Raw genomic sequence first — 14,094 nt, 5'->3', positions numbered from 1 at the left:
GAGGTTGCAAAACAAGCTGTGAATTCATCGTGGTCTTGGCCTCGTTTTGCCAACATAGAAAACTTCGGTGCGTCCACATCTTGATGAGCATCTCAAGAGGTCTTTGCAGGTTAGAGGAGAAAGGAGAGACCAAGCAGGCTTTGGCTCTCCAATTTGGAGAAAAGGCTGATGTGGGATACAGCTGATATTTACAAAATCATCAAAGGGGTGGAAAAAGAGGCAATTTAGAACTGTAACTCACCAAAACCTGCAATTTATGTTATGGGGTATGGATTTAGTAAAAGGAAACACATCTCTATTGTGAACTTCTGGAAGTTGACCTGAGAGACTGTGGGAGATCATAGTGTCAATGGGTTCCAAAAAAAATTGGATGATTACCTCTTTACACATCTCTTGCCCATGAACTAAAGGGAGCACAGAGGTGCCTCTCCATCTCCATCATCCCAAAACTGTGGGTGCTGGTAGAAAGGGGTGACGGGCCACAGAAGAGCCGTGTTGACATAATGAGGATGGGGTGTTCTGCTGCCATGGTTGGAAATGCTGGACTGGAGCAGGGCTGGTCTGGTCCTGTAGACCATTTCTTGTGTCCTGGTGGCAGGCGCTGGGATGGCTGTGCCGGAGCATGGGGCCCTGGGACAGCATCCTTGGGAAATGAGGCTTGGATCCCTTCCCTGCCCAGAGACCTTCATTCAAGGCAAGCAGTAGCTGAGTCTTCAAAAGAGCACAGAAGGCAAAGAAAGCAGAGTCTTCAACAGTCTTCGATCATTAGGATAGAAAAAGAGCTTTTGTTTTATTTGTTTAACAGCTCTGATACCTAAGTTTTTAATTATATGGGAACCTGACTCAGGGGATGGATTTGAGCCCTCTTTTTCAGCAGCATTACTATTTTTGCGTTACTTTCTGTCCCTTTCAATAAGGCGAGAGAGAGTCAGTGTTTCCAAAAATCAGTCCGTCTGGGTTACGCTTCTCAGTAGGAGACATTCACCATATCCATCTTATATGCAAGGTGGATATTTTCTATTTGATACTATTTTACTTCTGAACAGATTTATTTTCTTTTGTTGCAATGGATTATTTCTGTGCAAGCACCTGCCGTGGAGGTGTTTCGTCGGCAGGCTTGCAGCTGCAGCATGTTTGCTTAGACACCCTGTATTCACCTTGTAGCCATGTTTCTGTGGACTGTCTTCGTGGTGTAAGCCTTTTTTCCCCCAACCCTACCCCCATTTTTTCCCTCAAAAGATAAGTATTGTCTTACATCCACTAGAATAACTTGGAACTGGGTTCAGGTTTCTTCAAAGATGGCGGTTTGTTTATAAATTAAAAAAACCCCACCAACTCTATAAGGACTTCTCTTTTAGAAAAAGGCCGTCTGTCCAGATGTTATGTGCTGTTTCTCTGATGTAGGTGATGTCTTCCAGATGGCATAATATCAACAATTCCAGTAAAAATTAAAAGTCCTGCTATTAAGTATATTTAATTCTGTTTGTATGCTTTTGATTATGTACTGCGTACAAATAATCCATTTACTTCATGTGATTTAATCTGCATTCTTACTTTTCTTGCAGACTTTATCCATTGGTGTACTTGATATTTTTGGGTTTGAAGACTATGAAAATAATAGTTTTGAACAATTCTGCATTAACTTTGCCAATGAGCGCTTGCAGCACTACTTTAACCAACACATCTTTAAACTTGAACAGGTAAGTCTGGAAATATTTACTCTCTGATGCCAATGAGTGTTGACGTGAGTTTGTAGCACTGATAAGGTTCTTAAATTGTCCCTTTAATTCTTGTGAATTAAGGAGCATACATTGAATTATTCAAATTTAACTTCTAATTTACCCTATGACTTACTGCTACCTGTAAAATAAAAATCCAGCCAGAGATTTGCAGGTTTTAAATAAACATCTTGGGATACAAGTATCCTCAAACATCCTGAAGACCTTAACCGTTGCTCTTATGTCTCCTTGATGTGTGCTCAGAGGGCTCATCCGTCAGCACTTTCTTTCTTGCTTTTGTCTGGACTTGCTGCTGTGTCATTTAATATCACATAAAAGTTATTTTTCAGTATCTGTTGAAAATGCCAACCCATCTTCTGCTTGTTTTTTGCTTTCCAGTGTTAATTTGTGGGGAGGGAGGGAAAATGTCACTCTCATACATGTTCTGCAAGGTCAGACTTGACATCCTTACGACCTCCAATAGCCATGGTAGATGAGGAAAGGCTGAACTTTAAGCTTTGCTTTAGGTTTGTTAAAACTAGGTGGTGCTCTCCAGCCTCAAACTACTGTGCTATAAGAGAGATAACAGAAATACAGGCCATAATTTAGCAAGTAACATATACGATAAGATGGCATAGTCTATTAATTAGGACGGGAGGAGGCTTTTCCAAACATCATTTGTTATCTAACAACACGCAGGACAAGAAAACTGCTAAAGTACACGCTGTTTCATAGGTGCACAACATATAATTGGGCTCTATAATACACTAAATATGTTATAGACCTTCAAAATGCCTTTTTTTTTTTTTTTTTTTTAATGCCAGTCTGCATGCCCTCCCTTCAGGTGAAATTCTTCTTTGGGAGAGGTCAAGGGAAACCCTCCTTAGCATTAGTTTCAGTAGGGCTGGTATTTGATGAGCTGCGCTCTGCGGCCTGAGTCCAGCTGAGATCAAAGAGTTAAACCAGGCCTTCCCAGAAACCCTGGTACTTTCATTTTGGGCCTTAACAGTGTTATAAGAGAGCTGAAAAGTCAGAAAGAAAAGTCTCCTTGAACGTGAGGATGGTCAAAAATAAGCAATATAGCCCTGAGTGGATCATTTGGGGGATGATTGCTCTGGAGTTTGATGCTCCTCTGTTAACTCTCCTTTTTTTTTTTCGTCAAGAAAGTGTAGCAGAGCTGCTCAAAGCCATTTTATTTTGTTTTTTTAACTGGTCTTTGTATGCTGATGCACCTTATTCAACAGATGCCTTAAGAAATTAATGGGAAAACCTGTCTGTATTTCTAGAAAGTGGTCGCTTTTACCATTAGGCGCAATAAAAGGGCAAACTAAAAGACTGATGCAAAGCCAATATACCTATTTTTTTCTGATACACTTTTGAGAAGGCACTTGAGGAGGGAAGACCCTTCTTGAAAGCTGTAGAGACGTGATACCTTATTGAGGTGGGATGTCAGGGCACTCAGGTTTCAGCAGCCTCCGCCGGCTTTGCGGGAGCCAGCCAAGATGCCGTCATCCATAAGGGAATTCCTGTGCTTGGGCTGGGATTTCTTAGCAGGTTGGTGCTCCTCCCCAAGCCTGGGGTATATGCAGGGCTCCTGATTGCAGCAATCTGTAATTCTCCTTGGACCAGCTTATAACCGCTGACCTAATTAGCTTTCTCCTATAAACCTGTCAAGTGCATGAAGTCATTAAAGGCAGTATTTGCTGTATGGGTGAGAGAAGTGGTTATGGAGGCATCTGATTGCAAAGGGCTCATTCGAATTCTTAATGCCGGAGCATGTCATCCATCTAGGGCTGGAGCACTGCGAGCTCTGCTGGTGGAAAATGTGGTCATCTCTACATAGTTTGCTTTCTATAAATATAAATAAACTGTACAGCTGCATGAGCGCTAATTTTTGAGTGGCTTATTTATACAGTTTAATCATTTGGTCTTGCTCTCCTTGGAACTGTATGCTGTGAGTAGAGGAGTGGATTTGGTGTTAAGGAAACTGGTGATACATACTCAGATCTTGGGAATTCAGAATGTCCTTACTCTACCTAGCTGGCCCAAAGATTAAACTGCTTTTTAATGATAGCTGCCAGTGTACAGATGAGGATTTGGTAGTTAATATTTTTTGTGTTTCAAGATGGCAAAATGGTTTACATTACCTTGAGTTGTGAATTTATCTGAGATATTTTTGCTTGATAAGGGTTTAATTGATGTCTAAATGGCTGAAAAACAATGGGGTTATTGGTGATGGGTACCTGAAGTGGAGGGGTCCCCCTTTGCGTCCAGAGATAGGCTATTTGTATCTCCAAAGCTTGTAGGATGCTGAAGCCAGATTGCTGAGATATCTGGGCATTTCTACTAGAATCACCAAGGATTTTTGGTAAAAATCATAGTAGAATTTGTGTGCAAGAATGGTATTTAGCCATGATGTAATTGTTGCTGTGGCATACTGCTGATGTTATGGAAACCAAAATACCTACAGCAAAGTCATCTAACAGAAGCGTGGGATTATTTTAACCTTTATTTACTTTCTTTTTCCTGGTGAAATCTAATACAATGCACATTGTGAATCTTTTTTTAAACCTTCGGTCTGAAGACAACGCTATTTCCAGCGGTTTGCAAACAACCGTCCTCGAGCAGTCTGACTTCAGCCTGATGCCTCTTATAAATACAGCTGCTGTCGCACTGCGTTCCAAGGGTCTGCAAAGGGCTCTGCGATAGCAGCCTCCTTGCTTTGAACCAACCATGAGAACAAGGATAAGGCATCTCTGCCCGCTGCTTATAGAAAATAAGAGAAGGCAGCAAAAAATGGTAAAAGTTAGAGTTTGGCCTTGGATAAGGAGAGTTATTGATGTTCGTCTACTCTTGTTGGTTTTTTTAAACAAACTGTTCTGGATTGCTGAGGGAAATTTAGTGACAACTGGTGATGCATGGGGACATGCTTTAGCGGATGATGGAAGAGTACAAGAGACACAAACCCTAACTGGGTGGGTAAAGCCCAGGCTCCTAAATCCCAGCCTGTCTCTAAACTCTTGGGTTTGGACACATAACATTCTATTTATTAATCTAGAAAGATTGCTATTGCAGGAATCCTAACTTTATTACGGCCTGCCCCATCACGTAACAAGGGTGGTTTTCTCCTCCCCGTGTAACTCACCGGTCTATGAGGTGGAGGCTGGATGAGGGGCTGTAGCTGGTGGCTGCAACCGCTGCCTGATGTGGTGCTTGCTCTGGGCAGCAGGAGGATGGACTGTCCTTCACTGAGCTCCATGCAAATGGCAGAAGCGCTTAACTCTTCCATGCAGCATGGTCTCATCCCTCCCTTGGGCTGTTGACTTCAGGTGAGACATCCTTGTAGCTCTCGGACTCATTAGGTGCTATCGGAGCATCACACCTTGGCAGCTGTTCTCTGTTCCCCAGTTCTGCGCCATCCCCGTGTCCTCCTTGAGTGGCCTCCTCTGCAGAGCAGACAAGCCCAGAGCTGCTGCAAGGTTCGGATAACGCCCGGGTGCTTCTGGGAGGGGAAAATAGTGTTTCTACATTGCAGCCTGGCTTTTTTTTTTTTTTTTGCAATTGAAGGCATTGCACAAAATAATTGCTGTGTATGAAGATGTAGTTTGGAGGTCACCACTAACATTAACACCCATGATAAGAGTTTCCTCCGAATTTCCAGATCTTTGGCAGTTTGAGGGCCAGGAATACAAGATTTATTTCTTTATGTATCCCATTCTCCAAACTTTGTCCTCTTTGACCTCACCAATCTTCCTCCATCCCTGCTCACACTCGTCCGACGCTCAGCTTTTCAGTTACCCCCACCCCACCCTCATTTCCCTCTTTTCAACTGATGGTTTGCAAAGATTGCAAAGTCATCCCCTATCTTTCCATCCCACAGGCATTGCTGTTAAAAGTTCTTTTTTACTCCATTTTCTACCTTTAGTTTACTCACCAAACCTCAATGTCAAGACCATCCTTTTACTGTTTAAAAAAAATGATGAATAACTGAGGTTGAGACTGAAAAATACCCCGTATTATTTGGAGCGTGATCAACTGGCATGAGCTCAGGTGTTGAGCAAAGTCTGGCATGGTCCCTGGTGAGCTTGATGTCCCAGCCAGCAAACCTCAGCCTCCTCACACAGAAAAACTTAATTTCATAAAGATAATGCGTCCTATGAAATGTTTGCTCTGACATCTAAAGCTCCTTAAATATTTATGGAGGCATGTAGGTTTTATTGTCCCTGTGTAATAGGTGGAGAAATCTGGCAGTCCGGACTAAATAATGAATGTTATAACAATCTGTTCATCACAGAGGGAGTAAATTAAGAAAAAAAAGCATCGATTTGTTGCAGGACACGGTGATAGGTGGTTTATTTAGTCAGTGAAATGGCTGTAATGCCCGCAATATTTTAAAGCATCTTGGGTTTGTGGGGTTTCTCATGCCGTGCTGCTCCATCTCCCAGCGGCCATAATTGTTGTTTAGAGAAAATAAAATACAAAAAATTAAAATAAAGTAGCTAAAAAATAATTAAATTAAAAATAATTAAGATAAAATTTATTAAAATAATTAAATTGAAAATAAATTACGAAAAAGGGTCTTCTCCTGTTGCCTAGAGCTCTTCTCCCCTTCCCTCCAGTGAGGGATTTTTTGCATCTCATGGCTCTAGTTAGGCATGAATGTATTTTTTCTTTGTCACCACTGAAAACAAAAGTCAACCACCAGAAGTCAACCGTTGAGCACTGGGAGGCTCAGTTCAAATTTCTGTTTTCGCTGGAGAGTGCTCTCCGAAAAATGCTGCCATCAGCTGTGTGCCATATGACAGGCAGGGAGATAACAACCTGCATGAGTTATTGATTTATTATTTGGCTGCACACCATTGTATGTAACTCATATTTTTTTTAAAAAAAAGGGTGCTTACAGTACATAACTCATATTTAAAAAAAAAAAAACTATGGATGCTTAGAGTTGTTTAAACGTTATCTTTAGGATAGGAAGATTTCAAACTGCAGGATTCAAATAAAACACTACTCTGGTTGTCATCGGTCCCCCAGAGCATTGGCTTGGGTCATTCCTCTCCCTGGGGAATGGGTCCGGAGGGGCTTGATCTGCCACCCCCTTGTTCCTGAGTGTCTCCAGATGATGAACATTCACAAGATATAATATATAAAATACAATATATTATATTATACACGAGTGGTGTTCCCCAGGGGTCAGTACTGGGCCCAGTCCTCTTCAATATATTCATCAATGACCTGGATGAGGGGATAGAGTGCACCCTCAGCAAGTTTGCTGATGACACAAAGCTGGGGGGGGGTGGCCGACACACCAGAAGGCTGTGACGCCATCAGAGAGACCTGGACAGGCTGGAGAGTTGGGCAAAGAGGAACCTTATGAAATTCAACAAGGGCACTTGTGGGGTGCTGCACCTGGGGAGGAATAACCCCCTGCACCGGGACAGATTGGGGCTGACCTGCTGGAGAGCAGCTCAGTGGAAAGAGACCTGGGAGTCCTGGTGGACAACAGGATGACCATGAGCCAGCAATGTGCCCTTGTGGCCAAAAAGGCCAATGGCATCCTGGGGTGCATCAAGAAGAGTGTGGCCAGCAGGTGGAGGGAGGTCATCCTTCCCCTCTGCTCTGCCCTGGTGAGGCCATATCTGGAGCACTGTGTCCAGTTCTGGGCTCCCCGGTTCAAGAGGGACAGGGAACTGCTGGAGAGGGTGCAGCAGAGAGCTACCAAGATGATTAGGGGACTGGAACACCTCTCATATGAAGAAAGGCTGAGGGATTTGGGTCTCTTCAGTCTGAAGAAAAGACGGCTGAGGGGCACCTTATCAACACTTATAAATACTTAAAGGGTGGGTGTTGGGAGGATGGGGCCAGGCTCTCTTCAGTGGTGCCCAGGGACAGGACAAGAGGTAATGGGCACAAACTTGAGCATAGGAAGTTCCACCTAAACATGAGAAGGAACTTCTTTCCTGTGAGGGTGGCAGAGCCCTGGCACAGGCTGCCCAGAGAGGTGGTGGAGTCTCTGTCTGTGGAGACATTCCAAACCCGCCTGGACGCGTTCCTGTGCCACCTGCTCTGGGTGACCCTGCTCTGGCAGTGGGGTTGGACTAGATGATCTCCGGAGGTCCCTTCCAACCCTATGATTCTATGATTATGTATATATACTATAACATCAAATGGTTTGAGTCGGAAGGGACCTTAAAGATAATCTAGTCCCAACCCTCCTGCCGTATTTAAAATATAAAATATTAAACTCCCAGAAGCAGTATTCTCAAATCTGTATAGCAACATCCTGGGTAGGCAAGGTAGAAAATGTGTTTAAAATATCATTAGAAAATATTCTAGAAAGCTCTCCTGGTGTGATGTGCTGGTGTAAAAGACTGGGAGCTTTTCTGCATCTTTTCTACTTTAGAATTAGGTAACCTTAGGAAACAGGTTTGGGTTGCTTTGTTGTTTTTGTTTTGTTTTGTTTTTTTTAATTTGATTCCCTGGCCTTTAGTTTAAGCCCAGTGCAGAAAAGTACCGTATCTGTGAAGCCCAGCTTTTGTGAAAATATCATAATTGCAGTTGACAGCATAAAAATCTTGTGACAAGTGCACCAAAAGCTCCTGTTTGCAAGGTGGGTAATGTGTAAATTTGAGATTCAAACTCATATTTTGCCTAGGAGAAAGAGAGAGAAAAGCAGAATTGATTTGGGAGATGGACAACAGAAGGTCCAAAATTTGATTATTTTTTTCTTGAAGTTAAAACCAAACACGATTGTGCTAGAAAAGAATTTTTTGGGCAAAAAGCTGGTGAGATGAACAGGCAGGTTCAACACGTGGTTGTCACCACGTGCCTTTTTGCACGTGCCTTTTTGTCAGCGGGTTTGGTACAGTCCTTTCCTTGACGAAGTTAAGGAGGTGACTGGAGGTGGTTTGTGCTGCAGATGATCCGAAGAGGGCTTGGTGTTCCTGCGCGTGTTGGAAATGTGTCAGGGAGGAGGAGGAGTGTGGTGGTCATAGTCTCTTCTGCTCATCACCTGCATGGGACAATCTTGCAGTGGTGACTTAGGAATGTGGGCTGCTTTAGAAATTAAGTGTCCTGTAGTGAGCAAAAGCAAAGGTTATATCGATGAAGAGATCATCTCAGTGCAGTCCCCATGTCTTGGCCTTTGCTGATGCTTTTCATGAGCTAAGCAAGCTAAGGGAACGTCAGCAGGCATCCCATACATCCGAGCACGCAAGCGCATGCCCGGGCTCAGCTTGCAGCAGTGCTGTATCCTCCCCAAACCACCTTGTTCCCCCACTCAAATCCCCTCTTCCATTCTTCATCCCACGCTCCTTGCTGGAGCTCTCCAAGTTGCAGATGCCTTGCTCCAGGTGCTGTTATCCCCCTCCCAAGTCACCGTCATCTCTTGAGCCCTTTTTCCCTCTTCTCTGAGCTGGTTCCTTGACTTTTTCCAGTTAGATGATGTTTTCTACTCATCGTGGTAGAATATATTGGCTAAATATCTGTGGGTTTGGACTGTGCCAGGGGACAGTCCTGTCACCTTAACCCAGCTGGCTTCCTGCATCTTGGGGTCAGGTTTGTCCTGCAAAAGCTGAAGACTGACTTTCCTCTGGGACTCGCTCCTGACATGCGATCCGATATATGTATATTTATTTATTTTCAAATAATATCCATGTCCCAATATTATGTATGTTATGAAGCATCCCCTCCAAAAAAAAAAATTAAAAAACAGTGAGATGAAGATGAAATAAATGTTAATTTTTATTCATTAGTCATACAAAAAGTATTTTCTTCCTGCACCCCAAAGCATACCCTGTTTTGGAGAGCACTAGGGGTGCTCTAGGGTGATCTAGGATGCTCCTATACTGGTTTCTGGGTCATAGTCCAGAACCACAGTCGTGGGGAACTTCTTGCACATTCCTTATAGCTTTGAGCTAAGTTAGGCAATGACGTGATGAAATCTTCGGTTATTTCGTCAAAAAAGCACCAACAATGCTTGTGAGCAATGGCTTTTCTTTAAAAATAAAAGACCTCAATGCATGTTGGTGGATTTTCATAGGACAGCATTGTGCAATGTGAGCTCCCTTCTTCTTAAGCAAGAAGATGAGCGAGAAGCCTCTGAAATATTCAGCAATACGATCCGAAAACATGTCATATTGAGGTTCATCCTGACTGCAGCTCTTCCACTTGTCACATGCAGAATTCCTGCCTGGACTGGTTTGGCATGGTAACAAGATTTTATAGGGGTAGCCTGAGACAACTATATATATGTTTGTGTGTATATATACACATACATATATATAAATGTAATAGGGAGTACTGTGAGCCTGTTGTAAGTGGGAATGAATGAAAGAGGAATCGGGAACAAGTGTATTTATTGGCGTGAGTTTGGAGTGGGGACTGGAAGGGGAACATGATGTTCAGCGTGGAGGACGCGTCTGGTGTTGACCGTGACCACTGTCGAGGTCCCTGTCACGTTTGCTAAGTCTGATACATCATGCAAGGACGGCATTGATATATATGTATATAAAATTATTTTCCTCTTTAATTTAGATAGCAAGAAATTAAAGAAATTAATCTCCCAGCAGATTACACAGCATCTTTAGACTCACGCTTCTCCTGGCTGTTGTAAGGCAGGTTGGGAAGAAGGATGCTCCTACACAGGGAGCGAATGGGACCGTGGCAAGGTGTGTTTTGCCAGCTGCATCATGCAAAACCAATTTTCCCCATTTTGAGAGTAAATTATAATTTATGGCTGAAACCTGCTGTTGCCACTGAAGCGTAGGGAGCTGATTTGAGCTCAGAGCTGGGTGCTGCAGAGCCTGTGTAGCAGCGAAACCCTGGGCTGAACTGACTATTTCAAAACACTTTCTCTGATGACGGACAGTCCAAATTACAAGAAATTAAAATCTCAGGCTGCGCATGTACAGCAGGCGGGAGGTTGTCAGTGGACGAAGTTTCAGCCTCAAAATAAAGCCAGATTCACTTGCCATTTGCTGAGGAGCCACAGAAATGGTTGCCTCGAAGACGACCATCAAGGTTTGCAACTCCAAACGGGTGGCAGAAGGCGTGCAGGAGAAGGCTGTTTATCAGAACCCCTGCACTGCCAGACGTTACCATTAAAATAGTGGTTTATAAACCCCTTTATAGATTGTGTATTTATAGAGCACGTGGATACAGGTTTATATATACTATGTCTGTGGGCGCATTAGTAAAAGTATATATTATATATATATTTTTATATATATGGTTGTGTGTATGAATTCCTTTTCTACTTGAGAACAAACATAAAAATCCATGTTCATAAATGAAAGCGTCGGCATCGTCAGCCCTCGGCATCCTTATCTGGAGGGATGTCGGGAACTCGAGGCATCCACGTCGTCTGCGGCATGTAAACGCCGGCACCAAATAAGACGGTGGTCTCGTTCATTTGGGAACTCTCTAATAATAAGGTTTTCTCATCTAGAGGATTTGTCGTATCGAGCCCATTTTAATTATCAAATTGCACTGGGATGTTTCTGCTGAATGCTGGGGCTCACGATGCCTGTCTGCATTTGCTGAACGAGCAATTAATCCTCCACGGGAAGGATTAATTCCCAGATGGACAGATCCTGCATGGATCTCTCCTGGATGGAAAGATTCCCCCATGTCTTGCTGCCGTTTCCAGACTTGGAAAAGCTTTCCCAAGATGGAATTTAGGATATATACATATATGGACATATCCAGAAAAGAGCTTTTACAAGGTTTAGCTCCTTTAGTTTATCATATAACAATGACCTCTTTTAATGTAATTCTTAAAACATTAAACGTTATGTTCTTTCCTGGAAGGTTTTCAATATAGTTTGCAGAATGCGGCTTCGTTTCTAATATTTGAGCAGAGCTTTTTGATACTTTATTCATATCTTCTTCTCCATTGGCACCTGTAAGGTTGATGGTACCTTCTTACTGGGTAAGAAATCAAGAGAGAAACAATTAATATGCTTGGCTTTAGTGGCTCTAAGCTTGGATTTGCAAAGGTTTATATTTTTGTGGGTGTCAAATTGACTCGCAATGTTTTTTTAAGGATATTTTGAGATTATTTTGAGCTGGGGAAGTCAGCTGGGAATGGAGAGAGGCGTGGAAGGAGGGTTTGATTCCTAGTTTCTCGCTTTGCAAACGCTGCCCGAAGCTGAAGCAGATGGTGTTAGAGCCAAGAAGAGAGGAATTTCACACCCTTCTGTTTAGTCGTGAATTTTTAGGCAAAATATGTACATTTAGACATCCAGAAGTATCTGCCTGTCGATCGCACCACAGTGTGCGGCTCTGGATTACGAGAGTATTTACGATGGGAACACAATGGAAAGCATTCCCACATGGAGCTATGCTGGAAAAAGGGATTTTTTTAGTTGATTTCCCCTTTTATTTTGGGAATTTTCATTGTGTAAACAAGGTTTTCCCATGCCTCGGTAACAAAAACCTTGGGCAGGTAAACTCCTGGGGTTTATCTAGCTCCGTCTGGGAGGAGGTGAATGAGCTGATGGGGTTTTCCTCTGCTCTTGTGATTTACTCGAGCATTTCTGAAGCAGGGATTGCCGTGCTGCCGGGAAACACAAAACCCCATATTTCCCTTGCACGCAGTTCCATGCAAATAATCAATCATTTTTGTTTACATTTCCTTCTTAATATGCTTTAATTTCCTGGTCGGACTTGATAAAAGCTGAGACGGCACTGCATGCTATGTTTTACCCCTGTTTTTACCATCAGTCTTGCCCCATCCCCAGGAAAGAGGAGAGAGTATCATCCTTGTCTGTGGGTTTTAAATAGAATTTTTTGGGGGCTGCTTCTCAATTTTCACTGTGACTAATGGCAATATCCCTATGGTATAAGACGGCTGCCTCCTGGGCCCTGAAATGCCGGGATATTTTCACGGCTCTTGGCTTGCAGGCTGTGTGGATGGGTGCCCAGCACCCTCCAGAGCTCTTTAGATCATGACACATTTTTGACCTTTGATATCCTGTGATACGGCAACAAATGCCATACATCGTGGAAAAACACATGCCTTTGTATTCAAGTCTGATTTTTCACTGCCTTTTGATTTGAATTTTCATAATCCCTGGGTTTTGTGCTTTAAGACAGATGGGAAACTTATTACGTTTTTCATTTTGTATTTTTATCACATCTCCCCTGCTTCGTTTCTTCTCTGGGTTTCTATGCTTCTCTTCTTGAAGTTTTTCAAGCTCCTGATCACTCCCTCCAACCACCTCTTAATTTTACCATATGATTTTGTGGAGCAATACCCCCCGGTGAGAATGATAGTCTAGATAAGTGTGAGCTTAAAAATCATATTTAATGCTTTCTTCTCCAATTATGCTTTTTAGCATTTGGTGTTACTGTTGACCATGGCTGGGTATGGAGTAATTCATAATGGAGCATGTGTGGATGGGTAGAGCTGTTGGATTCCAGCACCTCCAAAACACTGCTGGGCTCGTGGGTATTTTCTCCCACTCACCATATATAAGCCTTTAATTCTGCTGCGCATTAGAGCGTGTTTCTCTTTGGCTTAGCATCGAAATAAAGTCCCAATAAAAGAACTGGTCCAACGCTCCTGTAAAGATAGTGGGACTTGTTTCTCTACTTTAAAATTACAGATGTTTTCTGTGCCCAGCAGTGGGGTTTCCATCAAGCCTTGCGGCCCAGTTGGGAAGGTTTTCCTGATGCTCAGCACCCGTATTTTAATCTTGAATTCGTTATTCTGCGTGGCATAAGCAGTGTTTGTACTCGGGGATCGGTTGTAGGCAGGCAGGGTTCTCTTTAATAGTGCTTAGCCATCTCTTTGCTAGAGTTCCTTTAATTTTCATATATAAAAATGTTGGACATTTTGTTTATTTGGTACCACAAATCTTACACGGTAATATGGCTCACGTAATGTTGTGTGATATTCAGTAAAGATTTATACTCATATTCTGAGTATATGCATTTCAAAGTCTGGACTCACATTTTGTCGTCCTTTTTTATCACCTTTAGGGTCTTTTTTTTTAATGTTTGAACATCACAAATTGAGTTTGTGCATTCAGGTCTATCTGAGCATTTTAAACTCTAAAAATCCCATCCCTTGCAAACAAGAAAAACTCAAACTAATGCTGCCTTTTCTTATGAGCCACCTCCCTGCTTAGCCACATCTTTCTAAATATCAAATACAATAATGAAATACATATATATATAAATATATATATATATGGGGGTTTTTTCCCCTAAAAAGAGGCGAGGTCAAGTCACTAACCTCCTTCTCTCCTGAGCTTCAGCTGAGTCCGAGAGGCCAAATCCACATTCTGCAATTTTGCTGCCCTGGCTGCTGCAGCGAGCACCAATGCAGCTGGAGCAGCACACCCCTGCTCTGATCTGGGTGACGCCGTTT

At 42.8% G+C, this 14,094-nt stretch overlaps 1 protein-coding gene across 8 annotated transcripts in view; it reads left to right on the top strand.

Annotated features, from left to right (window-relative positions):
- MYO9A (myosin IXA) overlaps positions 1 to 14,094 on the top strand; it is a 188,189-nt gene that overhangs the window by 119,021 nt on the left and 55,074 nt on the right. For all 8 annotated transcript variants that reach the window (XM_054214434.1, XM_054214436.1, XM_054214438.1 and 5 more), the window contains one exon: positions 1,566 to 1,700. In XM_054214434.1, coding sequence (XP_054070409.1) covers positions 1,566 to 1,700 — 135 coding nt within the window. The remainder of the gene's footprint in view (positions 1 to 1,565; positions 1,701 to 14,094) is intronic.

Source organism: Rissa tridactyla, chromosome 9, assembly GCF_028500815.1.
Source record: "Rissa tridactyla isolate bRisTri1 chromosome 9, bRisTri1.patW.cur.20221130, whole genome shotgun sequence".
NCBI classification, from domain to species: domain Eukaryota; kingdom Metazoa; phylum Chordata; class Aves; order Charadriiformes; family Laridae; genus Rissa; species Rissa tridactyla.
Note: the sequence above shows the minus strand (reverse complement) of the source record. Positions and strands in the feature narration are given on the sequence as shown.